Raw genomic sequence first — 27,882 nt, 5'->3', positions numbered from 1 at the left:
GTTTTGGGACACATGGTGAGAGAGAACAATCCTCATGTGCAGAATTTACACAAATTGACTCCGGTACTTGACAAGGAATGGCCGAGAATACTACGTTTGACGATTCATTGATTGGTGTTCAGCATGGAGAAGTGTGTTCAGTCTCTCATCCAGGCACAGGGCGACTATACCAGATATTGATCAGTAACAGACTCAAAACCATGTTGAGGTGTTGGCCGACATTTATAGATGACATTACAAACCATCAGATCGTTTGTATCAGATGTGGAGCAATAGTTATAAATTGTGTGGCAAATGCTAATTTTCATGTCACTTGTTCAGGTGTTAATAAAATCTTCAGTATCGCCATGGCATCATCGCAAGCGTTTCTTTTCTTGCAATATTATCTATTGCAATCAGATATACATTTTAAAAATGTTAATTATTATTGGTGTTCTAGTAGTATGACATGGCGTGTCAGTGTCTGTGAAAAAAATTGGCAGTGCTTAACATTTGCACGGGTGTATATAAACCAAAGTTAATTGGTAGGACTTGTAGTTTATGAAAAATGTTGCTAAATGTGAAACTTGTGAAAATGTTGAGCTAAACACACGAGTTAACACTGTCAAAGTTAATCAGTGCACAACATATATCAATGGTATGTGCTATCCTGTGTGAGATGGTGCATATAAACTAATGGAAAAATGTAACAGGTTTCCTCTCTAAGGTTTCCTGTCAAAATCACAAAATGTTCGATATCCAATAGCTGACCATTAATAAATCAATGTGCTCTAGTGGTGTCGTGAAACAAAAACAAAACTTTAAACCGTCGAAGTATCTGTATCATGTATTTTTACCTGGTAAAGGCACAACAAAAAGACAAACAATCTGAAAACAAACTATTTGTAATTTTAAATATTTATTTATGGTATTCCATTCCTAATGGAATGTACTCTTTATACAAATATACAAATGATATCTTAATAGAAACTGTTACAAAAATAATTGCTTTTGTAATTTCACCAACAACTAAACTTCAATTAGTTTAATATATCGGTGGAAATTGTTAAACTCTAAAATATCAATGAACTTCATGTTCTGAAGTTAATAAATGCATCCAGCAGATCTATGTGGTGCAACATGAGGCTAGAATTTTTGTGCTCTGTACAAAACAAATATTTTACAAGGTGCTTAAGTATGCTAATATCATATATTACATGTACAATGGTAATCAGTTTATATGTCATCAATCAAATTAGTCCGACAAATGTCTCTCAGATATATTCTTTATGGAGAATACTTAATGAACTGCCATTACTATTTATCTTACAACGGGTTGTTTGACAATGCATAGATTAGTGAAATCGACTTGGATAAACTTTAAATATAAATTGTACCTATAAATATATAAATTGTAGTTTCCATTTCTTGCATATTATCAAATACCCGGCAAGTTAATAAAATAATATTGCCTTTCTGAACAGAAAGCTATCAATGGCACTGGCACTACAGTTAATACTCCTTGTATATATCAGCAATGTTAATTTCAGTGGATGTTTTTCGGTTTGATATGTAAGTCATCATCAAGAAGCAGTTAACCTGTTTACTTAATTTGATCTCACCATGTGATATAAATCTCAAACAGTATACTACAAAGTAATTTCTTTCTGATTTATTGTGTCATCAGAGTTGTTCAATATCTCAGGGCTCGAACTTTAGAATTTGTCTCCCACTACAATTTTTAAAAGATTTGCCATGGGTGAAATGGCCCACCGACAGCAATTTTGAACCTGCCTATCGCAAAAAATTTTGAAGTAATATTTGCAGCAAATAAACATGACTGAAAGGTTATTTTGCTGTACGTAAACATATTTCAAACGTGCAAATGTTAAATATTGGCAGTTACTGTAAACCAGGTGTATACATTTTGCCATTGCTGGGGAGCTTTACCGATGGCACAAAAGTACCATTGGTGATGCTCTCTATCTACAGCAATTTATATCTCAATGACGGCAATTGCCATTGGTGCCGTCGTTAAGTTTGAGCCCACTTAGCTGGTCGCAGTATCGTCTAATAGAATCTGCAACTTACAAAGGAAGGCTAATGCTCATCATGTAAAACAGTAAAGACAAAACACGTTTTCTTGCAAACACTAGACATGAAACAACTTTTGCCGAGAGCTTTTCACCAAAGAAAACAAACGTTTTTGGTACTGTTAAATACTGGCATTCCATGACAATCGTGAGAATATTCATCTCTGAAACATCAATACAACTAACACTTCTAACCACGAAATATGTCCAAAAAGAACTGAAGCCAATTTCACAAAACATTGTAACTAGCAGTTACACATGTCATACATTTAAATGTTTTGGCATATATTTCACACAGAAAACTATGGAAGATGGACCAAAAAAAGCTGATTTATATATGTTTTGATCTATTTCAGTTGTACTGTTTCTAATGAAATCAACTGTGTTTTATTTGTGGATTTGCGTTTGTGTTCAATACTACACTTAGAATGTATTGTGAAATTGGTCCCCGACATTTTAAACACAGTTATAAATATATTTTAAAAAAAAAATAACGGGAGGTATCGTCATGACTACACAAGATCCACATTATTTACCATTTGAATTAATTGCCATAACAACACTGGACGTAACGTGAAATTCACCATGGCAACAGATGATTCATATGTTTGAACTATGTAGCACTTTTTCTTTGTAGATTATTTGGCAGTATCTGTGACTGGAAATGGTAAAGTGTAGAGTTTTAATTGAAAATGTAAATTTTGCAGTTCATCAGTGCAGCAACACTGGATTCATGTTCATCAACCATGTAACACGTTCCAAGAGCCATGTCATCTTGTAGAAGCTGCAATAACAAAATATATTATTTATATCAAACACAAATTAAGGCAAATACATTAATAAATAAATAAATAACAAGAATAAATGAGCATAAATGAGCATAAACAAAATCCACATTAAAAAAAACCCAAGTTAACAAAAAGATATCTGAACCGTAAGAGCAAAGGAGAAAGAAAAAAGATGCTGTCACATGACTGGAACAGTGAACAGAAGACTCATTGGGAGATTTTAAGCCATATCATTGGATGTTGGGATGGTTAGATCAGTCTAATGGAAGATTTTAAGCCATTTCATTGGCTGTTGGGAGCTAATGGGAGATTTTAAGCCATTTCATTGGCTGTTGGGATGGTTAGATCAGTCTAATGGAAGATTTTAAGCCATTTCATTGGCTGTTGGGATGGTCAGATCAGTCTAATGGAAGATTTTAAGCCATTTCATTGGCTGTTGGGATGGTTAGACCAGTCTAATTTAAGATTTTAAGCCTTTCATTGGCTGTTAGATCAGTCCATTGAAATAGGGGGAAATGCCATTGGTGAGAGGTCAGGTTAAGTTGAAAAAAATAATAATATCAATATCAAATAGACTTAGGATGTTTTATGAACTAGACGGTCAATTAATAATATATTTAAAATAATACTAATACTGTATTAAAAATTTAAAATACTAATAAGTTTTAACTAGTACTCAAACTGAAGCTCTCTCTGAATTACTATCATTATGTATACAATGTTACAAATACATAATAATTATTCATTGACTCATACATAAAATATCCACAACCCCCCCCCCCCCCCCCACACATCCGCCCAAAACACCCCTCCATATGCCTGTTGTTAGAAATAGGAAATGCATCTATATCTTCAAATACTAACCTGGCAATTCCTTTAAATGTTTGAAGTTGTTGACCAAAATCCTCGAGTGAAACAGTGTTGTCATATTCACCAGCACATGAACAATATTTTTTCATGTTGTTGTCTTTTATCTGTAGAAAAAAAATGTCCACCATTATTTATTACATCATGAAAATCTGTCCAATTGTTTATTAGTAACAGAAACAGGCTGAACCAGCATATGCATAAGAGGTTCCGACTGGTACCTTCTTCCATGTACTCCTGTGGAGAAGCAGAGCAGATGACCGAACATGTCATCCAAGACTGCATAAACCTACAGCAGCTGAGGGAAACTACTTGGACGATTACAACAACTCTCCAGAAGAAGCTGTAGGGCACAAGAAGTGATCTACAGAGAACAGTATTGTTCATAGTCTCGACGTGTAGTCAACAAGCGAACGAAAAGAAGATTAGTAAAAGATGTGAGGCCCATGTTCAATGAAACATCAATGTTATAAATTTCCATAATGCATTGCCCAGTAGCTAATAATGAAGTAATAAGTGTGCTCTAGAGGTGTTGTTAAACAAAATAAACTTTTTGGTTTGTATAATGACAATGGAAATTTACTGCATCTTCAAAGTTTACATATAAAACACTGTTCTAATGAACAAAAATTGTCATAAAGTGATGGTTTTCATACAAAGTACTCTTGTAATGAATGGAAATTGTAATGAAGTCATGTTTTTTATTTTAAAAACCCCCACTGTTATAATAAACGGAAAATGTAAAGAAGTTATAGTTTTCATACAAAATACTGTTGTAATAAATGGAAACTGTAATGAAGTCATAGTTTTTATTTTTAAAACCCCACTGTTATAATAAACGGAAATTGTAACGAAGTAATGGTTTTTATATAAAATACTGTTGTAATGAATAGAAATTATAATGAGTTTTATTCTAACCCCTTTGCATTTTAGACACTTGAGATCTTGTAAGATGTAAGCCATTGACTTGCGCTGCACGGTGTCCACAAGATTCTGTTCTATCTCGGTGATGTCGTACTCCACTTTACACTGGACACACGCCCACAGAGATCTGCAACAAACACCAATACTCACTATCAACAGAACCGGCTAAACACAATATCAAGTTGAGAATTAATTTCATATAAGAAATGTCTTTAATCTTGGAAGAATCTGCAACAAACACCTACACTCACGATGAACAGAACCACCTAAACAGAGTATAATATTAAGAATTTATTTTATATAAGAAATGTCTTTAATCTTCGAAGAATTTGCAACAAACACCAGTATTCATCATGAACAGAAGCACCTAAACACAAAATCAACTTTAGAATTTATTTCATATAAGAAATGTCTTTAATTTTTGAAAGATTCTATTGTGTATAACAGTAAAAAAAGGTGTATAAAATTGCAAACAATATTTATGTACTTTTATACTAAATTTGAGACTGCTAATATTTATATCAGTAAATACCCACCACTCAAAGACAATTTTTACAATTACAAACACAAATACTATTGTACAAAATAGACACAGATCCATTTTCCCACAGTGACAATATTTTGTTATATTTTACCAAAGGATAACATTCAATTTCGAAGTGACATCATCCAATGTAATTCCAGTAACTCATATAAAGTTTGTATAAAGTTGGAACCAAAGTTTTCTCGAACATGAGCCTTGTTAGCCAAATATATATATTTTTTATAAAGATACAGACTAAGAAATAGAATTGCATGAATTGTCTTTTTAACACTTTTTAACGAGCATTTTGAGAGTACTACTAAAGCAATACATGTCCCCTACCTGACCCAACAATTTTTCTTATCTCTAAATTCAAGAGCCAAACATCTGTGAAAAGTGGGTAAATCACCATGAAAGTTAAACTTGATCAGTAACAGAACATGATAAAGCTATATGCAAAATTTCACCTCAATATTTTCAGGTATTGCAAAACAAAAGTCCAGAAAACTATTTTTTATATCACCAAGTTCACGGGCCATAAAATGGGTAAATTGCCATGAAATTTAAATTTCATCTGTAACAGTACATGGTGAAGCTATATACAAAATTTCTGTTCAGTATCTCAAGGCCTTCTAAAAACGAAGTCCAGAAAACCAATTTTCACACTGCCTAAAATTAAGGGCCATAACTCCGTCAAAAATGGGTAAATCACCATGAAAGTCAAACTTGATCTGTAACAGTACATGATAAAGCTATACACAAATTTTCAGCTCAATATTCCAAAACCTGCAAAAAACATCCGGAAAACATATGTGGGATGGACAGACGGACAGACAGGATAGAGATGAAACCTACAGTCCCCTCCGGTTGGATCGGACTAATAAACTATTTAAAGCAATTAAATTAATGTAAGTATCAAAATATTTATGAACATCATTATAACTAGAAAATCAGGCAATATTACATGGCCTTACCCAGAAGCATCTTGGCTGAGGTAAGGATCTCGGCAGAGGTCAAGGTCACGGACAGCATTACAGCTTTTACAGATGACCTGAATAAAAAAAGAAAAACAACAAAAATGTATTTGGATCAAAACAAAAATCCAGAAAATTTGGCATGGCTTTTACTGCAAGATTTTAATTATAAAACAGGTATAAATAATAATTCTTTAAAACATTTGATAAAATCAGGATATTTTCACCCCCAAACAAAATAATAGACACAAACAATATTTTAAAATAAAGCACAATTTATTTTTGTATGAGACGATTTTCTTTCGGATTGGAATTGCCTCTAACAATGGTGATAGATTTTTTCCCTTGCCCACAAGCCAGCTTTTGCTTGGGGCTAGCTAAATGTGTCCGATACTAGATAAAGCATTACCTTCACAAAAAACATATTGTCCCTTGAATTGGAATTTCTTTATCTAAACTTCACAATAGCGACATATTCTATCAATGTACCTCAGGTAAGACGTAAGACAGACATGGATTGACAAACTTTGTCCCTTGGGGTTGGAATTTCTTTATCTATACCTTACAACAGTGACAAATTCTATTAACATACCTCTGGTAAGACGTAAGAGAGACATGGATTGACAAACTGCGCTTCTGCTGCAAACTCCCCGACACCAATCAGCTTGAGTAGATCTCGCTTCAGCTTGGTCACTTGTATTGTGATATTACTGTCCAGCATTAAAACCTGAAATAAAAACCATAGTAGTACTGTGTTGCCATGGAAATAATACAATTGCACATTAAAACTTAAAACCACAGCATTACTTTGTTGCCTTGGTAATAACATAACATAGCAGTACTTTAAATGCTGACAATTTCACTCACCTTACAAATACACTTGACAAACTCCAAAGCAGGATTGTTAAGTGGTATATGAGACCCAGGAAGCTGTGGGAATTCGACAGCCAGGTTGCCATGGTTACTTCTGTTCCCAGACAACTTCTTTTGAATCTTCTGTGTCAAGCTGTGGGACGTTGAAGAGAATGCACAGTTAATGACGGTCATATCCACAATTTTATATATGTAGTATGGGGACGGTGGACCCACACTAGGTTTTTTTAAAAACATATTATGGGACAACAGGCAAGTATAAAAGGTGGGGGGGTGGGGGATATGTAACTGGCAACACCATGGGTTAATGATATAGGATACCAGTTTTATTCTGCGAACATGGTATGAAGTTTCTTGTCTTATGGAAACGTATATATAAAAGATCCCTTGCTGCTTTATAATAGGAGCAGCCTATGTGGCAGCAGCAAGTTTTCTCCTTTATACTCTAGACCATATGATGACATTTTGTGTAAACACCAAACAGTTGTAGTTTTAAAAATGTGTAAAGGTGTTGTTCCAATCTCCGTCATTTGATCAATTCTTAAGCTAAACTGACCATAAACTATCTGTAGGTTATGTAGAAATCATGGACTTTAAACTTAGAGGAATCGTAGCTTTTAATTTTATGCCTCCCCCTTCCCCACCCCCTATGTGATCAATTCTGGAACAGCCCTAAGTGAGTTATTAATAACTTACGCAAACATCTGCTGTGCCAACTCTCCCTGAACTAACTCCTGAGCAAATGACACCGTGGATGGAGTGGCCGATGAGTCTACTGCTGGCTGCTGTAAAACAGAAACAGGATCCGGTGTAATAGCCCAAAATATACCCACCCTCGACAAACTATACCTGGGATATCAACTGTACTAGCCCAGAATATACCCCGGGGTATAAAACAGGCTAGCCCAGCATATACCTCTTTTATGAAAGCAATAGTTGCTTTTCTTTTAAAGTGTTTATTATTATTATTTATTTATTTATTTATTTATTTTGTATACAGGTTAGTAATAAAAAATGAGGGTTATGTTTAGGGTTAGGGTTAGGAGTATAAAACAGGCTAGCCCATTTTAACCCCGGGTATAGTTTGGTGGGGGGGGTATATTTTGGACTGTTACACCGGGATACTAGAATTCTTACAGACCGAGATAAAAAAATTACCTAAATTATTTAAATCTGACGGTTAAAGTCACAAACTAAAGTCCACTTTAGAAGCACCCTTTCTTTTCCACTGGACTAAATTAGCCAGCTTCTGCACAGAGCTAGCCCTTTGGATAAACAATTTCTAAATACACCAAGTATGGGCGACTGACATCAGAACTCATATTTTATGACAATTGATGGCATAACATGCTTGAATTTGGATAACAACACATTTTTCCATGGATTACAAGAAAGAAATGTTTTATTTAACGACGCACTCAACACATTTTATTTACGGTTATGTGGCATCAGACATATGGTTAAGGACCACACAGATTTTGAGAGGAAACCCGCTGTCGCCACTATATGGGCTACTCTTTCCGATTAGCAGCAAGGGATCTTTTATTTGCGCTTCCCACAGGCAGGATAGCACAAACCATGGCCTTTGTTGAACCAGTTATGGATCACTGGTCGGTGCAAGTGGTTTACACCTACCCATTGAGCCTTGTGGAGCACTCACTCAGGGTTTGGAGTCCGTATCTGGATTAAAATTCCCATGCCTCAACTAGGATCTGAACCCAGTACCTACCAGCCTGTAGACCGATGGCCTAACCACTACGCCACCGAGGCCGGTCCCATGGATTACAACTAATTTAGAGGGTAGATTGATAGAAATACATGGTAAAAATGTCTCAGGTCAGTGTAAGATCTCTGCCCCCTTTCTCACATGCTTATAACATACCTGTGACTGGCTGCTGTCTCCACGGCGACGGACAGGTGTGTTTCCGGGCTGAACTCGCTGCTGTTCTTCTATTATGTGGTTGTACATGGACAGAATGTAGCCAGCGACAATCAACTGAAATATGCAGACATTTCCAAATATACATATAAATATGCTTTATAATATACTCTTCAAAAAAAGTAGGGGAACCTGAAATATTTTAGTAAGAACATTCAGGTCTGTTTATCAACACACCAAAACACATTCCATAGTTTGCACATGCATCAGGCAGTTGCCCCGTACACGTGCATGGAGTGTCATTCTCAATTTTGACCATTTCCAGGAAGGTCACTGTGGAACATTATTTCTGTAAATCTTTTTCATTCTGTTGATCATACAGTTGTTATTGTTTTGTTTTCAGTTATTTTTATTGTTTGAATTTGCAATTTACTGATAAAAAACATCAACTTACAAATTTCTTTCAAGATCTTTGGTGGTCATAAAACCTACTGTAATACTGAACTACCGTTGTAATGTTTGCCCAATTAATTCACTATTATCATAAAACCATTCCTCACAGCTAATATACCTTACAATTTTTGCAATTGTAAATTCTTATTAGAGTTCTCCTACTTTTATTGAAGAGCATAGATATTAAATTGTATGTAAAACAACAGTATGTCATGAATGTTAAACACAGAACTAACTCTAATCTTACTTGAAGTTTTGAAGCAATGTGAGATTGGAATTTTAGTCTTTATGTTGCAGGGAATAAAATTTTACATTTGTAATTATCATGTTACAATTCAAGAAAGACCATGTAAAATTATTTCACAGAATGGCACATGGAATTAACTGTTTCTTCACAAGCAAAGTGTTATTTGACTGAGACAAATGAAGTTAAATTCAAGGGTTAAACAATGCTAAAGTTGAACTACTTACATTGAAGTTGGTTTGACAAGCTGCAGCTTCCGGGAGGAATGACATCATGTTCCAGTTCATCTCGATCTCAGGCTGAAAGACAAATTATATATCCGGTTTTTTTTTACAGTTATTAAAAACATTACACTTATATCAGTTTCAATGTTTTTAAAACATAAATGCATCCGATAGGTTACACAAAAACAATGCATTATACCTGTCCAATTATCAGTTTCAATTAACAAAAATGTATTAAATTTGAATTGTTTTTTTCTTTTCAGACCAGGTCTGTTGAAGCGGGGAAATGCCATTGGTTTGAGGTGAGGTTAAGTTGAAAAGAAAACTAAATTTCTATAAAATATGTTAACCTTTCTATGACTAACAATCCGTTCTGTACTTAAAGTTTTTTTTGTTGTTTAATAATACCACTAGAGCAAATTGATTTATTAATCGTCGGCAATTGGATGTCTAACATTTAATAAGATTTTATGACATTATCTTAAAGAGGAAACAGTCAGTAGCACAGGATCTTCTATATGCACCATCCCACACACAGGATAGCACATACCATGGTCTTGATATACCAGTCGTGGTGCACTGGCTAGAATGAGAAATACCCCAATGGGTTTTAAGTTGAAAAGAAAACTAAATTACTGTAAAAGATTTTAACTTTTCCATGACAAAACTGTTCTAAACTTCACCATACATTTTTCTCTTTGATGACCGAGGTATTTTTTCCTAACTTTCTCTATTTACTCATCTGTCTAAATAACCTGACCTCGTCTTCAGTATCTGCTGAATTAGTTTGTTCTTCCTTGTCTTCAGTCATCTCGCTGTCCTCGTCATCAGAATCTTTGTTTTCTGCTGAATCCGTCACTGATGGCAGCTTTCCCTTCACACCACCATGGTTTGCCTGCGAGAAAACAAAATTATCATCCATTAAAGGCTTTTGTAGGAGATATTGCTGGCATTATAATTTGCAATATCTCCTGTGATATTCTCCTAGGAGATATCGTTTCCTTTTGTTACGTCACTCGGATTTCATGTTTTTATCAACTCATGTTTATAAATTATGATATCACAAGACACTTGGGGAGTATCCTCTATATATATCTCTCTTAGATATATGATACTTGCCTTAAAAATATTGAGTAACTAAATTATTATATTATTATACTATAGTGAAACCAGATCAAGCCAGGCATCTAATATTTATCTGACTTAGACAGGATCCAGTGTTTAGAGGGTAGCGTTTTAGAATTTAGTAAATTCAGGATTGTGAAACTTGGCTGGTTTTGACAGGATTCCAGTTTGGTCAGGGTCCAGTTTAGACAAGTTTCAGTGCTAATATCTCTGTATACTAACTGGGTCGAGCCACATGAGCATCTCTGACATAAATCTGATAGTGACTGGTATCATATTTAATATCTCTGTATACTAACTGGGTCAAGCCACATGAGCATCTCTGACATAAATCTGATAGTGACTGGTAACTTATTTAATACCTCTATATACTAACTGGGTCTAGCCACATGAGCATCTCTGACATAAATCTAATAGTGACTGGTAATTTGTTTAATATCTCTGAATACTAACTGGGTCCAGCCACATAAGCATCTCCCAGCACTGTTCGTAGGTCATGTCGACGAGGTGGAAGAGTTCCCGCGACCGGATGCTGTTCGTGATGTACTCCACGTACGCCATCGCGTCCACCAGACGCCGCTTCTTCGTACACAGGATGATGCGGTTGAAGTTGGCGTAGACGATCGTCGAACCAAGCCGCTTGAATTCAGCGATGATCTAACATGAAAAAAGTAAGTTGAACAGTGGTAAAAATTTGCAAAGACAATTGTTGAGTCAAATTTCCTGAATTCAACAAAACAAAAACATAACTTATGTACATGGAAGACATGATTGTCTATTGGAATATACTTGCCATAGACAATAGTTAATCTCAATGGGCCGAAGTTATAAAGACTGTTTAAGTTTTATATGCATGTAACTACATACATTTACAATTCTTAAACATCTGCATTTTAAAAAAACAGGCTTCGTAAATTCAGCCTAATTTCTTTAAGGAAGTTATTACGTACAAAATTTGAAACAAATGGATGGTATTACAGAGCTATGTTTAACAGAAGTTGTATTTGTTATATAAATAAACTAATTTATTGAAACAGTTGGTAATATTAGTGAGGAAAATTACATGAAAAAATTGGATCAATCAGTTCAAACTAACCATTTAAATATACATTGTGAAAAATTCCGAACAATCATTGTCTTTTCTTTTTTTAAAAAGTTTTTGCTATTTGTGAAATTCAACAATTTTACTAAAAAAATACCATGCCTCAATAATAAATGATCACAGTCTAGTGTGTTAAATGCAACTGCAGTGTTTAACAAATGGTTAAAGTCACTAGCCCTCACAGAAGGTTAGGCAAATGCTCTCTGCATTAAAGTAATACAGTTGTTAATTTCCACTATCCCAGACCAGAAATTAATTAGCCGGGACCAAGGACTAGTGGATTTGTCAAACCTTGCCAACTAGCACCTCATTTCATGTCAGACAGCACACAGACTCTTGTAATAAACTACCTGCATGAACAGTTTCTTCATCATGTTGTGTAGCATGCGACGAAGCGCTGGGTCGTACAGTAACGCAGAGGGAGACCGAATCCATCTAGAATAAACAAAACAACGTGGTAACGGGTAAATTTTCATTATTTAATTTTAAAATGTTCTCCAGATCACAAGTCATAACTGTTACAATGTCAGGTTTGGGATCTCTAAATCACTATGGTAAATATAATACATTTTAAACAAAAATGAATGAATGAATGAGTGAAAAATTACTGACTGACTGACTGACTGAATGGACTGAATGTATGACTGACTGACTGACTGACAGAATGTGTAACGACACCCCAGCACGAAAATGCATCAGCTAAGGTAAATGCAAAAATGAAGTGATGATCATCAATATAAAAATTCTAAGAGTTAAATAAAACAGTGTTAAGAACTGTACCAAAAGAAAATTCACATATTACAGATAGATAAAATTAAAATTTAGAATAAACATTTTAAACAAATGCACATATCCCAGCACAGGTGCCCAGACATCTTGTATGTTAATTTTATTGTATTATTTTTAAAGTGCAGAACATTATCCTTTCTCGGGCATGTTTTTTGTTTAATATCCTGATTCAAAGAAACTACTGCAGATACATCTAGTAAATAACATTAAACCCACCATCCAATTTTTAAAATATTTTGGAACACTTAAGTGTCTTCAGAGGCAGCTAATACTGAACAGACAATTCTAACCTGTAGAAATGAATAATCTGATTGTCGGCGAACACATTTCCGTATGTGGTGACCTCCCGCACCCAGCTGTGGACCACACTCTTCAAGATCCTAAGATAAAATATATATATAATAATTTTTTATTATTGTTTTTTCAATCTAGTACAAATTAGTCAAATTAGCTTAAGTTGTAACCTCTAACAAAGTTGTTACCTGTCTAAATCAGTGCCTTTCTTTAATTTTTTCCTAGTCAATTACACTGGATCCATTTTTTGAAACTATCTTAGGGCTAAGATATTGTAAAACCATTAGGCTATGGAAGGTCGTTGTAACATCATAGCTTACAATGATTTTACAGTATTGTAGAACTAAGATGGCTTGTATTCCATGGGAAATATGATGGCTGGATTCCAAATGTATGAAGAGAATGGACGTAATGGAGCCTAGGCGATGTTTTTTTTAAAATTATTATTTATTCAGCTGTCATCTAAATAATAGGCTTTTTTTTGTCTTCGCATAATGACAAAATATACTAGTTACAGGTATTCAGATTACATAAAACTCTAATATTATTAAAACATTTTAAAGGGACATACCCTAGTTTTTAACCGTCCGAGTACTGCAGACGAGATATCTCGCCCGACGTCACGTCAGTCGATATACTGTACACTGTATACTGTGCATTCCCCAATTCATATTTCCCACCGTTTTGCACATGACACTCACCGGAAACGGAAATATAATTAAAGAAAAAAGATATTTTTTCAAAATGGTGGCTTTTGTTTTGATTTTTTCAAATGAAAATACCTTGAACTTTTGAGTTCAAAAAGTGGTTTTCGGCAAGTATTTTTGCTTGACAACAATGGCGGCACATCGCGGTCATTTTCAGGGATCAATAGCTGATTGTGACAGCTAATTTGATAATAAATTTAATCGTTTTACCAACAACGAAAATTACCAAATATTGCAATATGAATTGTAGTTTGGGTTTAAAAACAAATTCTGGTAAAAAAACCCCACTGTTATCGGGAATAATGGACATAAATACTGGACAGCTGGCCACAAATGCCCGTAAGTAAACGCAACTTTTTTTATTTTTTGCCTAATTTTAATCACCATTAGCCGATCTAAAATAATAAAAATTACAAAAAAAGACAAGAAAATAATACTTACCGATTCATATATGAACTTTATTTCATGTATTTATAAAACATTTAAGTGAATATATGTGAGTAAAAATTATAAACTTGTATCCACTCAACGTAGTCTAAAGGTTAAATACTAAGGAATATTTTTTACTATTAGAGCCGTTTTTGATAACTGAAATCATACTTTACTTAGATTTTATCGTTTAGATTATCCATTTCTGTACATTCGAAGTGTTTTTGGTCATCCTGGTGTTTTTAATATCACAAAATGCATTTGTTATATTTTTAAAAACGCACATGCGTCTGAAAAGTAACAGTTATGGAGTCGAGTTTTAGTCTATTTTTAGAGGATATTTCACCATTTCAAGATCACAGACTCATGTTTCACTCAGTTGTAGCTATATTCAAATGTGTTACAGGTTTGTAGATTAACTAAACTTAGTGTTAATTTTCATGGGCTGAAACTAGGGTCTGTCCCTTTAAAAACCTCCATACCTGAATGTTGTAGAACAGAGAGCTGTTTCATCGTAGCTGGCCAGCATCGTGGCCGCGCCCTGACCTTGAACCATCTCTTCGAGGGACGTCTGTGGCATGGTGTCGAAACTCACAGCACTAGCGCCCTCCTGGTCATTCACGTGGGCCGACTGAAGGAAGGAAATGGTTTATTTAATGATGCACTCAACACATTTTATTTATGGTTATATGGAAAGAAAGAAAGAAATGATTTAACGATGCACTCAACACATTTTATTTACGGTTCTATGGCATCAGACATATGGTTAAGGACCACACAGATATTGAGGGAGGAAAACCCACTGTTGCCACTTCATGGACTACTCTTTTCGATTAGCAGCAGCACCATCCCATAGACAGGACAGCACATACCACAGCCTTTGATGTACCAGTCATGGTGCACTGGCTGGAGCGAGAAATCCGACTGAAGAATAATCACACATTTAATACTTTTGTCTTAAGACAAAAACCAAATCTGATAGTGATGAGTGTAACTATAATAATCTAGAACTTTGTTATACTTAAATTATGCACCAACTTTGATCTTTAACCTGGTTAAAAAGTTGTTAATTACAAAACTCTATTTTCAGTTTTCCCATATTTAATTTAATATTTAATGTTAAAAAATGTTTGAAAAGAAATGTGACATTTAATGTATTGAGAAGAGGAACCACATACTAATTTTAATTGTCTATTGGAAATCTAAACTGAATTACATGCCACAATGTCCTGAACATTAGACATGCCTTAGTTTGCATGTTACTAATGGGTCATCATACTCCTGAAAGTTGTTTTCTAAGAAAACATGAAACAGTTCACTCTTCTTTATTTTGAATAGGTACTGTTATGACATTTGTTGAAGCTTGCCTCTGGTCATAACGCTATAAAAAAAAATCACCATTAGTCTATGCCAAATGGCCTTGCCCTCTAATTTGCAAAATTCAAGGCCTGTAATAATTGTACTTTTATTGTACATTTTTTGTTTTTTTGGGTTTAAAAAAAAAAAAAAAATTTATTGCCCCCAGAACATAGGCAGTGAACAGGTTGGGGAGCCGTGGTCACTGCATTACAAAGTACATATTTAAACAATAGTATCTAAACAAAATATGCTATATGAATATGTTAATGCTTTCTATGATATTTATAAGACGGAAAGGGCGAAAGAGGGAGGGAGGGAGGGAGGGAGGGAGAGAGAGAGAGAGAGAGAGAGAGAGAGAGAGAGAGAGAGAGAGAGAGAGAGAGAGAGAGAGAGAGAGAGAGAGAGAGAGAGAGAGAGAGAGAGAGAGAGAGAGAGAGAGCTTAGAGTAATGTTAATTCCCGTTTCATTTCTTATCCATTCTTCTATTGCTTCCCACAGAGAATGTACTAAACTATTATTTTAGATATTAACACACAGACTTTTTACTAGTGTACCTCTATAATGGTGTTCACAGCCAAGCTGGCTATGTCAAGCTCCACACATACAGTAGTGTAGCTACCAGAGTTGTTGAGTTCAACTGTCAAGCTCTCTTCAAGCTCCATGCTCAATCTGAAATTATGATTATTACTTTCTAAACAATATCCATAGGGAGAACACAACCTACATTAAGGTTAAGACAGTTTATTTCATATTTATCTCTGAAATTTTTTATTTTTAACTGAATTGTACATGAAGTTATAATTATTTGAACATAAAACATTGGTTTATCCCCCCCCCTCCCCCAACTGACATTCCATGAACTTAACAAGTTTTGTAAAAACACTCTTCAATGACAAAAATCCATTTGAAAACAAATTTGAGCTATCAGTCACTAAAGTGAATTATTTGATGACTGAAAATTAAACCTAATTAAAATTCAAAAAAAATTCTTGAATACTAAACACAGGCAGCTTACAGATAACATTAAATATTTCATAGTTAGACAAAAGTACATTTTCTTTTTTAAGTCTTAAAAGCTATGAACCAAAACCCAAAATAGAATAGGCCTACCTATTGTCGTCTGCTTCTTTCCCTCCTAAATCTGGCCGCTCTGTGGGAGAGCACCACAGCAGGTGGTTGTACTTGTGTAGATGTCGAGCAAACAGCAGGTCACATCCGAACAGAGTGATGTCCTTGGGCATGTTCCCTATTGGTATGTGCAGATACCGGCACTGCTCCATCATCGCCTAAGTTCAAGTAAATCAGAGACGGTATAAACAATTTCAAAATGAAGAATGTTTTTTTTTTTTATGAATACCTAACCTGACCTCTCATTAGTTGTATCCCACCTCCTTGTTGAATGGACCAGTCTGAACATCAGTCAATAGTTAAAAAAAATCATAAATATCTAACCTGACCTGTCTTTGTTGGCACCCCACCCACTCCTTGTTAAATGGACCTAACTAAATATCAGTCATTGGCTAGAATCTTCCACTGTATCAAAGGTATAAACAATTTAAAAACAAAGAAAACCATTTCGTGAATAGCTACTTAGGAACATAAATAATAAGGATAGTCTGATAGTGTTCATCAGACAAATATTTTGAAATCTTAACAAATTATAAAAAAAAAATCAGCAATAAACTACATTTTTCCCCCATTTGTTAAAAGATTTAAAATCCAAACAGAAAATTCAGATGATGTAGTAACTGGTTACCTGCAGAATGATGTCCACATTTAGGTAGTGTTGTAGCATCCTGCGACATCCAACTCTTTGCCAGTCTAGCACACTGTACAGATTGTCTCTGCAATATCACAAAATAGACAAAGTATCAAATTAATGTTTCATTTAGAACATGTGTATATATATTTGAATGTCATGGTATGATACATGCATATAAATAATTTGCAATTACAATTTGAAAATGAAGGTTAAAAATCTTAACTTAAAACTATTCTAGCCTTTCTTATTTTTAAGAAAAAATTTTTTATTACTTTTAACAATATACAAAACAAATTTAATACAAAAAATTTAAAAATTTAAAAATCCCAACAACCCAGATAAATGTTCAATATTTTATTTTTATATAACAAAAAAAGAGAAGAAAGTTTGTTTTGTTTAACGACATCACTAGAGCACATTGATTTTGTTAATCATCGGCTATTGGATGTCAAACATATGGTCATTTTGACACAGTCATAGAGAGGAAACCCGCTACATTTTTCCATTAGTAGCAAGGGATCTTTTATATGAACCATCCCACAAACAGGATAGCACATATCACAGCCTTTGATATGCCAGTCATGGTGCACTGGCTGGAACGAGAAATAACCCAATTTTTATATAACTAGTTTGTGGCATGAAAACATATATAATCTCATACATTTTATGTGATTTCAGTGATTTAAATTATTAACTGGTTGATATGACATGGATTGAAACATGTATTGCTATACGTTACTGCGAAATACCTGTCAGTTATATGTATCGGAACCAAAGGGAAGTCATTCAGGCCAGGCATCACTGAGGTCAGATGTTGGAAATCTAAAATAAAATAACAGATTTTTAAATGTGCATTCAGTTAGTTTAATTTAATTGTCTATTTTTTTTTAGTGGCATTAATATTAACATCCACGCGTACAACCCTGAAACAAGCTATTAACCAGGGTCAAAATGTTTTAAGTTATGTTGGTTTTAGTGCTACGATATCGTAAAACTGTTGTAGGCTATGGTGTTTGATAAAATGATGATGTAGTCCAGGCCCTAATCTTGCTGGCGAAATGAGCTCAAATCACCGAGTAGTGAGAAGTTGAAGTTGCTATTCTTCTGGACCTAATCCGATTTCAAAAACAAAATCATATAACAGATGTCAAGACCCCGACTTGTTTATTGTTATAGATCACTTGGCACTTTGTCGCCGTATGTCGGACAGAGTTTTTACTCTGGTACCAATCTATACCCTTGAGTAGTCGTGAACCGGAAATGGTTTCTGAGCACGTGTACCGTTATGTATGATTGATTTGATGAAATAATGTTTTACCATGTTCAATTTGTTTTCAAAATCAACCAACAAATGTTAATACTCATGCCAGCTTCTGTTATGAAGAGATTAAATACATGTCGTAGTCTAATACTGACATTCTTTAGATACACCCGTAAACCGGGCTATTGTTTTTCAAAGTAACGCATGTCACGCCATGTGCTGTGACCAGTCAAGCGTTGTTAATCCTCGGCCACATTCAATGCCAGAAAATTCTAATTAATACTTAATTTTAGCATAACAGCACTACTTAATAATATCACATTTTTAAGGAAACATACAACTGTTTACCGGAAGTAGTATTTTATATCAAAATATTATTACGATTAGAACAGTGTAAAATTCGGAATTTTTCCAATTAAACGCGGAAACTGGCGAAATGTTACGAAATGTACCGATAAATCATATTAAATGTTCACTTCGCCTATTTCTGGGAAGGGAGAAGTCACTTCTCATACTTTTTCAATTCTAGATTAGAGCCTGATAATAAGATAAAAAATAATAAATTCATGGTTTTATGATATCGTAGCACAAAGATAGCATTGAAAATATGTAGCCTGGAACTTATAGTCAAAAAATGGAGCTACACGCAAAAACCAGGGCTCGAAACAGCCTGTGGCCAGGTCGCCAAGTGCCACCGATGTCCTGTTTGGGCGACCTGAATATTAAAAAAATAATGGCATTAGTCGTCCAAATAATACTATTATTTGAGCTATCTACTTTAGATCTATTTATTCCACATTAAAATCTTGCTCGTGGTTTGTGGTTCGCTTACCATAATTTGCCAACATCCATTATTTTGGGGCCACCATATTTTTTGGCGAGTTTCGAGCCCTGAAAAACTGACAGTATTTCAGTGAATTCAATTACCCTGTGGAGACTGTATTGCAATAAACGTTGGTCCTCTTTTCTCATCCTTGTATGCAGAGAGCAGACGCTGAATCATGCGGTAGACTTGTTTTACATCCTTCTCGAGCTTTGACTCAAACGTGTGGCCACCAGGGGGCAGCAGGTCTTCATCGGAACCTTTGGCAACTCTGTAATATTAAACAGTGAATATTTCTCATTACTGTGTACAATCTGTAGTGGTCTGCATCAGAACCTTTTGGTTACCTTTCTGACACCCAATAGCCGATATGTATTTTTGTGCTGGGATGTCGTTAATCATTCATTCATTCATTCATTCATTCAGTCATTCATTCATTCATTCATTCATTCTTTCATTCATTCATTCATTCAGAACCTTTAGCAACTCTGTAATACGAAACAGTGAGCATATCTCATTAATAAATGTCACAAGTTTGAATCATAGATTAAGATTTTAAATTATTTGCAATAAACAGTGTTCCAGGTAGGACAAAATGTATGAAATGGCCGTTTATCATGAAATAAGTTAAACAAATATTCTTTGCCACAATGACAAAAATCTTACTTTGCGTTTCTCTCTGTGTTGTAGAGAGTGGTAAGATTTGGCATCTGGTCACTACGCACAGTGTCCACAACAAAGATGGTCGCCTTCTTTGACATTGGCATAAACAGACCAAACATTATTTTGCTTCCACTGAAAAAAAAAGAAGTAAAAAACATAAAACAGACCCAAGTAGAATAAATTTTAATGAAAAACTTTTCAGTTATCTTTTTTCATTAATACTTAGCCCGACCTCTCAACCGTAGTATATTTTCCCCCTTTAACAATGGACTGGTCTGAATGTCCCAACAGCCAATCAGTGGCTCTTCTCCGTCATGTGATGACCGTAACCTTCTGAAGTTATACTGTACACAGTATACAGTGCATTCCCCAATTCATAACAATGGTAGCATGCCGCGGTCATATTCAGGGATCGATAGTTGATTGTGACAGCTAATTTGATAATAAATTTGATCATTTTACTAACAACGAAAATCACCAAATATTGTGTTATGAATTGTAGCTCATTTTTTTTTTTAATTCTGGTCAGCAAACCACTGCTATTGGGAATAATAGACATAAATACTGGACAGCTGGCCACAAATGCCCATTAGTAAATGCAACTTTTTTTAATCAACATTAACCGATCTAAAATATCATAAAAATTAGAAAAACCCACAAAAATATAATACTTATCAATTCAAATATAAACTTTATTTTATGTCTTTATAAAACATTTAAGTGAATATATGTGAGTAAAAATTATAAACTTGTACCCACTCAACATGGTTTTTGTCAAAAATTAATCCAGTAGTCTAAAAGTTAAAACAAGCAATCTGAGAAGACATTTCTATATATATTACACAAATTTATTACCATCAAATATGTATAAATGCAACAACAGTAGCTATGATTAGTATATATTTTGCAAAAATATACGATTAATGTCTCAGAAATAAATGAATAATGCTGTAAATAATGACAGAAGGAAGGAAATGTATTATTTAATGACGCACTCAACACATTTTATTTACGGTTATATGGCGTCAGACATATGGTTAAGGACTACATAGATATTGAGAGAAGAAACCTGTTGTCGCCACTTCATGGGCTACTCTTTTCGATTAGCAGCAAGGGGTCTTTTATATGCACCATCCCACAGACAGGATAGCACATCCCACGGCCTTTGTTACACAAGTTGTGGAGCACTGGCTGGAACGAAAAATAGCCCAATGGGTCCACCGATGGGGATCGATCCTAAACCAACCATGCATCACACAAACGCTTTACCACTGGGCTACGTCTCGCCCCTTAAATAATGACAGAAAAATCTTTTGTTCCTTATTTAAAGTAGAGTACTACCATATGTGGTGATAGAGGTAGAGATGTTTCATGGAACCAGGATCAAGGTAAGAGAACTGCGCCATTGTTCGGAATTCAAGATTCTCAAGCTCAAATGTGTCCGTTTCCTAAAATAAACAAAACAAATATTGGTGGAATTTTAATTTAAAATGAAATATGAAAAACAATCACTAATTAAAAACAACAACAATACTTTATGTAATAATATCATTAAATTAATAAAAATTCAGTGAACAGATGTGAAAATGACATCAGTCAAAATATCCATAAAATGTTGCAAAGGTTTTGAAAGAAGGAAGAAACACTGAACATATTTATATTTACAGCTACTGGTATATGGTGTGGGACAGAAGAGAGGACAAACCTATTCCTGTCACTTTTGTGCTGTCGGTAAAACCCCTCAACAATGGCGAAATGTATACACCTGGTGTACATTATCTGCCAATATTTAACATTTGCACATTTAAAAGATGTCTACTTATAACAAAATAGCTTTTCAGTCAGGTTTATTTGCTGCAAATGTCACTTTTAAAAACAATTGCTATAGGCAGGCTGAAAATTCTTTTAAAAATTGCAAATGCTTAAGTTTGAGCCCTGCCTACCTTTCCCGCCATGGCGTTTGCGAACTCTCTGTTGACAGTGGTGAGACAGCCGAGACGTACAAGAGTGCGGAACAGCAGCGGAACCTGGGTCTCGTACACTCCCTCGATGTCAGGTGATGACAGGTCGGCGTTGATGTCACTGAAAAAATTATTTTCACAGATGAAAAAGAACATTAAGCATATTGTACATAAATGTAATAAAACATAATGTATAAGATATAAAAATAATTATTTAAAGAAGCGTATGAGATTTTTTTTTTTTTAACGACATTTTATTTCCGGTTATATGGCATCGGACATATGGTTAAGGACCACAGATATTGAGAGAGGAAACCCGCTGTCACCACTTCATGGGCTACTCTTTTCGATTAGCAGCAAGGGATCTTTTATATGCATCCTGCACCACTGACAGGACAGCACATACCACGGCCTTTGATATACCAGTCATGGTGCACTGGTTGGAACTAGAAATAGCCCAATGTGGCCATCGACGGGGATCAATCTTAGACCAACTGTGCATTCCACTGACGGGGATCGATCCTAGACCAACTGCGCATCAAGCGTGAGCTTTACCACTGGGCTACATCCCACCCACACACAATGACAAAGAGACTAAGACTTATATTATAATATATAAAAAATTTCAACTTACTTGATGTGATCTTCGTATACATCTTCTGGCACCGAGTATTCATACAAGTTAAACACACTGTGTGATCTTGGCAGAGTTTTCTGGACTTTACGCCACACTGAAAAAAAAAATTTGTTTATAGTAATTGATAAACATATCTTCATTTTAATTAACTTTCTAATTATTCTGTCAAGTATCAAAAAATATAGATGGATGGCTGCAGGGAGTTGGAGTGAGATTACAGTTGATCAAATTAATTAATGAAATAGAGGGTCATAATAATAGCAGTCCTGAACGTTGAATGAATTATAAATCAGATTCACTTTGAATGTCTGGGTTTTTTCAGGTTCTGTTCGAATTAAAAAGGTGCATGTTAACAAATGAATGAATGAATGAATGAATGAATGAATGAATGAAAGATTGAAATATTGAATGATTGATTGATCGATTGATCGATTGGATGGGTGGGTGGGTGGATGGATGGGTGGATGGATGGATGGATGGATGGATGGATGATGAATGAAAACCTGATTGTAACGTAGATCTCACTTACTTGCGCCTTCTCCTTCCTTGGGGTTCTTCTGATTTACATAAAATATGCGAGGAACGATCAGCTTCATGGCATGCAGATCTGAACCAATCAGAGCCCACAGCTTGAACTGACCTCCATGACCTGATGGCATCAGCTGCAATGAAATTAACATGTTTAAAAAAAAAAAAAAAAATCCGCACATTTAAGACATATAAAATACTGATGGAAAAAAATTGGGAGATATACAAACAGTAACAGCAAATATTGACTACTACTAGAAACCTCATCCACAGTATCAGAAAGTTCAGAGTGTTGTTAGCAGTCACAATACTGACATTCAATCCCACATTACATCTCTGTATATTATACAGACATCACTACTATAATAATGAATTAAATTTGGTCTCAACTGCCCTTATTTCTTTCCATCAGTATTTTATAATATTTGGTGATTTCAAAACTTGTTCAGTGCGAGTAAAACTTGCTGCCAGTGTAATCCTGCTGAATACAAAGTGTACTTGGATGCAATAAGGGAGATATAGACAATAATACATTAGTGGCCCTTAGATACCATTATCTTACAACAAGTTGTTTTAAAATGTATCTAACGAGCCAAAGCAATTTTTATACGTTTTTAAACTGCGAGTTGTAAGATAATGGGTATCTAACGGACACAAATGTATTATTCTATTTCTTACATATCCTCAAAAATCAGATTTAAAGCAAATTTTAACATCTTTTTTTAACACTTTATTTGCAGCCCTTTCACTTATGTGCCACAGACAAATGATTGTCAGGTTAACTATACGTCACAGTGTAATCAATTTCGATTGTGCTGTTTTTTCATTGAATGTATGGCATTGGTGACCTGGTCATCACCTAGGAGCAGCCAGTCGTATGTCTTGAAATTGTTAACACACGTACATGTGTCAACAAGTATGTGTTATCAAAAATAACGAATGATGTGCGAAAGAAGTGTATTTTACATGGGATGTATAGGAATGGCATGCTGGCAAACTAGTCCATCCTATCCTTCTACAAAAGTGTTTTATTAATAATTTCAGTTTAGTATGATGTAAGAAGAAAAGTAAGTGTTGTGGAAATAACAAATAAATACTATTTGTGTGTGTAATTTACAAATCGATCGGCTCAGAAATAAATAACTTGTAGTAAATTCCATAGTATCAAAAAAGTCGTTGCCTGTGGGACAGACTATAGGTAGGGTATCACAGCATTTTTCTTGAGATATAGGCAAGTAAAGAGGACCACCACAGCACATGCCGTGGAAAAATTTGAACCCTGATTGCAGTGATGCTCACCTGAACAATCTGCCAAGGCATGTCCATCATACTGCGAGCCTTGCGTCTCAGAAATCCGCCCAGCCCCCGTGTCGGCGCCATCTGTCCAATGGTAGACACGTCAAAATCTGTCCGTCTTCTCTTGCGTTCCTGTTTCTCCTTCGCCTGCAGCTGCCATTTCTTCTTGTGATACTCAACCCAGACCTTCCTTTCTTCCTGAAATAAACCACAGTTTGGACTTCTTGATAAAATAAATAGCCAACAATAGACAAGTTTTGAAAATACTAAGAGTGAAAAATGCTCCTTAAAATGTTGAGGTACAAATCACACTTCTCAAAATAATCAGCAAGGAATTATAGCCCTGAACATGATTGAATTAAAAAGTTAAAGTTTATTTTGTTTTAACTTTAATATATTGTTTTATTAATCATCGGCTAGTGGATGTTCGTAATTTTTCTATAGCAGCAAAGGATCTTTTTTATGCACTTTTGCACAGGACAGCACATACCACTGCCAATGAAATAACAGTTGTAGGATACTGGTTGGAATGGGAAAAAATCCCAATGAGACTTAAGAGGAGCTACCAGATCAACAAGAAATAAGATGGAATTCAAAGATGAGAAAAAAAAGGGAACAGTGGGATTAAAAAAAAAAAACCCAGACCCACTACAAACTTTTAAAAAACACAAACTTTAGTGGTTCCCATCGGTGGCGGTGGTCCAAGCTGCTCTCTCCAGTTTTGAGAAGACTCGGTGTTCTGTGACGTTTCATTCCCGTCAGCGCCCGACACGTCCCGTTTCCGTTTGTGTGACACCGCTCCGACCGAACTCTGCGTGTTCTGAGACCCAATGTCTTCGATGTCAGTCACTGTTGGTTGTGAACTCGGGATCTCCTGGGAATCTTCATCTACCTGGGATAAAAAGTTAGGATTTTTTTTTTTTTTAATTTGTAAGATTATTCTTTTTTAAAGCTTGTTTGATGAGCAGGGATGTGATAACGATTTTAAAATAAAAGCTGAAACAATCTTTAAAAAGCTGAAATCTCTTTTCATTACCTAAATAAAGGTAATTTTTAAAGCATTTTAGATAAAATCAAATCTATTTTGTGCATATTTTTTAATGCAAAAAGCTGAAAAATCGCATCCCGGGATGAGATGATGAATTTTTTTCAAGCTTATATGACGAAAATGGCAAAGCTTAAATATTGTAAATCATTTTAAAGCTGGTATATTGGATTTTTTTTTTTTAAACTTGTATGATTTGTTAAGTATTGAAACCTATTTTTAAGATTTATTTCCATTTAAAAAAAATTATATTTAAAATTAAATGATGAAAACTTGTTAACTATTAAATGGACATGTAAAATGAAACATTAAAAAAAAAAATTAAGATTCCTGTCACATTAAAACATCAGAATTTTTTTAAAAGGTGCAGCAGATGTTGGTTTTGACAGGTAACATACACACAGTAACAATATTTATTTAGTATTAACACACTTGACATTGGTTCTATTTACCACAGGTCTTGCAACTGGAGCAAATATTTCACTGATTTTCTTTTGTTTGAAGACATCGTTTCTCTCGAGAAGTTTCTTGTGTAGCCAATCAGGATGCGGAATTCTCGGAACAGGATTTGCGATCTAATAAAATGTCAAGATTAAAGTCATATATTCTGAACTCCATTGAAAATGTACCAATCAATTTTCAATTAGTATTGCTATCACATGTGCGAGGTTGCTAAAACACAATAACCCTAAGCCTTGTATACAATTTTGCCTACCAGAATACACCCAGTTATACAAAATTAAAATTGATTCTTTTTGTCTTCTCATATAATTTTTACAACTGCAAATATGACTGGTGCATTTTCAATGGCGTTCAGTTTTTTTTTTCTTTCCCCAATTAGAATCCAAGAATACGAAGTCAGAGAACATTTTGTTCAATATTGCGTCATGATTCACTACTCAAATTTCATAGATTACTGCAAAATTCAAAAACATTAACTGGTAGTTGCTACTCAATTTTCAACTGATCACCAAATGTCAAATATTTTGTACAGTTTAGTGCCATACTAGAAAACATTGTCATTATTTCTTTAATATAATTTTAAAATATTTGTAAAAAATAGTTTTCTTAAAGTTCTTGTAACCACTGAATCCTAAGATTTATTAATAAAATTTTTGAAGAAACAAAACATGTTGTGCATGAACAAACAAATGGCGTACGTTTTGCAGGGCAGCTGGTATGGTGACAATTTTCTGTATGGTTCCACCAAGACGTTCTATGTAGTAACGCCAGTCCAGAATCTGGGGGAAAAACATCCAAATTTGAGGTTCAGAATTTAGTAAATCAGAGTAAATAATTAACAAATAATATTCAGAAAAAACCCAGTCTATTCTGATAAAAGTTTACAAATGTCCAGGGCCTATTGTTCTTACATTATTAATGACGATGACCATGGGTTAGTGATAACTAAATTTTATATTTCCTTAAAATGAAGCAATTGTTTCCCACCACTTAGTTTTGTAGTTACAAATTAATGTTCAACAGAATTCTTCCATCACCACATGCATGCATTTAAAAATGTTTTGAAATATTCTCTTAGCCACTAAGTTAACAAAAATGTTGAACAAATGGAGTCAATTCCTAATCTCAAAGCAATGCCATTCAGTTGACATTAAATGTTACCCTAGAATCAAAGTTCATGTGAAATGGCAGCTGTGTGGCATGGATAGCCACAAGAGACAAGCATTTGTAACTGGAGAGACAAGGACTGGGATATGGAGGTGCTCAATCGGGATGAAATGAGATGGAATTAAAAAAAGTGAAAATATTAAGGATCATTTTGAGTATTGAGCCACGACTCAGATTCAGTCTGCTGATGACCCTTACTGAACTTTTTTGAAATGTCAAACTAATAGCGATGAGCCATCCTGTCCACAATATAATTAAATTAACGGCATGCAATGCACCATCATGCTATATAAGGTGGTTCAACTTAAATGAACAGTAAAGAGACAACTTTCAACTGATAGGAATACTCACTTCTCTGATGTCAAATTCCGACATGGATGACTGTTTCAGCCACTTGCGTAAATAATGTTTTTTGATACTCGGCTCAGCTTGGAATATTGCCAGTGGAATGGCTCTACAAGTAAAAGAGTTGTGCATTTCTAAAAATATTCCAATTACAAAAAGTCAGCTCTCAAGTATATGATCATGAAACTGTTCTGCATCAGTCTGGTGTATTTCTCTACTATGTTTAGTTATTTCATGTACAGACAAATGTGGTCATCATTTAACAAGCATTCTGCTAAAGCAGTACATGTCTCCTAATGGGCCCTT

The 27,882-nt window shown here is 34.7% G+C and overlaps 1 protein-coding gene across 1 annotated transcript in view; it reads right to left on the bottom strand.

Moving 5' to 3' along the window:
• Positions 1-881: 881 nt before the first annotated feature.
• LOC121385842 (DNA polymerase epsilon catalytic subunit A-like) overlaps positions 882-27,882 on the bottom strand; it is a 55,526-nt gene continuing 28,525 nt past the window's right edge. Inside the window, exons 27-55 of the mRNA XM_041516634.1 lie at positions 27,583-27,685; positions 26,763-26,843; positions 26,055-26,177; positions 25,231-25,449; positions 24,561-24,755; positions 23,263-23,395; positions 22,731-22,827; positions 22,079-22,217; positions 21,477-21,583; positions 20,139-20,267; positions 19,577-19,743; positions 18,138-18,210; positions 17,383-17,470; positions 16,737-16,912; positions 16,181-16,295; positions 14,750-14,898; positions 13,128-13,217; positions 12,399-12,483; positions 11,400-11,603; positions 10,582-10,716; positions 9,825-9,896; positions 8,904-9,017; positions 7,718-7,806; positions 7,016-7,154; positions 6,741-6,875; positions 6,149-6,225; positions 4,646-4,778; positions 3,725-3,834; positions 882-2,856 (exon numbers count right to left, since the gene is read on the bottom strand). Of these exons, the coding sequence (XP_041372568.1) occupies positions 2,784-2,856; positions 3,725-3,834; positions 4,646-4,778; positions 6,149-6,225; positions 6,741-6,875; positions 7,016-7,154; positions 7,718-7,806; positions 8,904-9,017; positions 9,825-9,896; positions 10,582-10,716; positions 11,400-11,603; positions 12,399-12,483; positions 13,128-13,217; positions 14,750-14,898; positions 16,181-16,295; positions 16,737-16,912; positions 17,383-17,470; positions 18,138-18,210; positions 19,577-19,743; positions 20,139-20,267; positions 21,477-21,583; positions 22,079-22,217; positions 22,731-22,827; positions 23,263-23,395; positions 24,561-24,755; positions 25,231-25,449; positions 26,055-26,177; positions 26,763-26,843; positions 27,583-27,685 (3,550 nt within the window). The 3' untranslated portion in view covers positions 882-2,783. The remainder of the gene's footprint in view (positions 2,857-3,724; positions 3,835-4,645; positions 4,779-6,148; positions 6,226-6,740; positions 6,876-7,015; positions 7,155-7,717; positions 7,807-8,903; positions 9,018-9,824; positions 9,897-10,581; positions 10,717-11,399; positions 11,604-12,398; positions 12,484-13,127; positions 13,218-14,749; positions 14,899-16,180; positions 16,296-16,736; positions 16,913-17,382; positions 17,471-18,137; positions 18,211-19,576; positions 19,744-20,138; positions 20,268-21,476; positions 21,584-22,078; positions 22,218-22,730; positions 22,828-23,262; positions 23,396-24,560; positions 24,756-25,230; positions 25,450-26,054; positions 26,178-26,762; positions 26,844-27,582; positions 27,686-27,882) is intronic.

Source organism: Gigantopelta aegis, chromosome 2, assembly GCF_016097555.1.
Source record: "Gigantopelta aegis isolate Gae_Host chromosome 2, Gae_host_genome, whole genome shotgun sequence".
NCBI lineage: Eukaryota > Metazoa > Mollusca > Gastropoda > Neomphalida > Peltospiridae > Gigantopelta > Gigantopelta aegis.
Note: the sequence above shows the minus strand (reverse complement) of the source record. Positions and strands in the feature narration are given on the sequence as shown.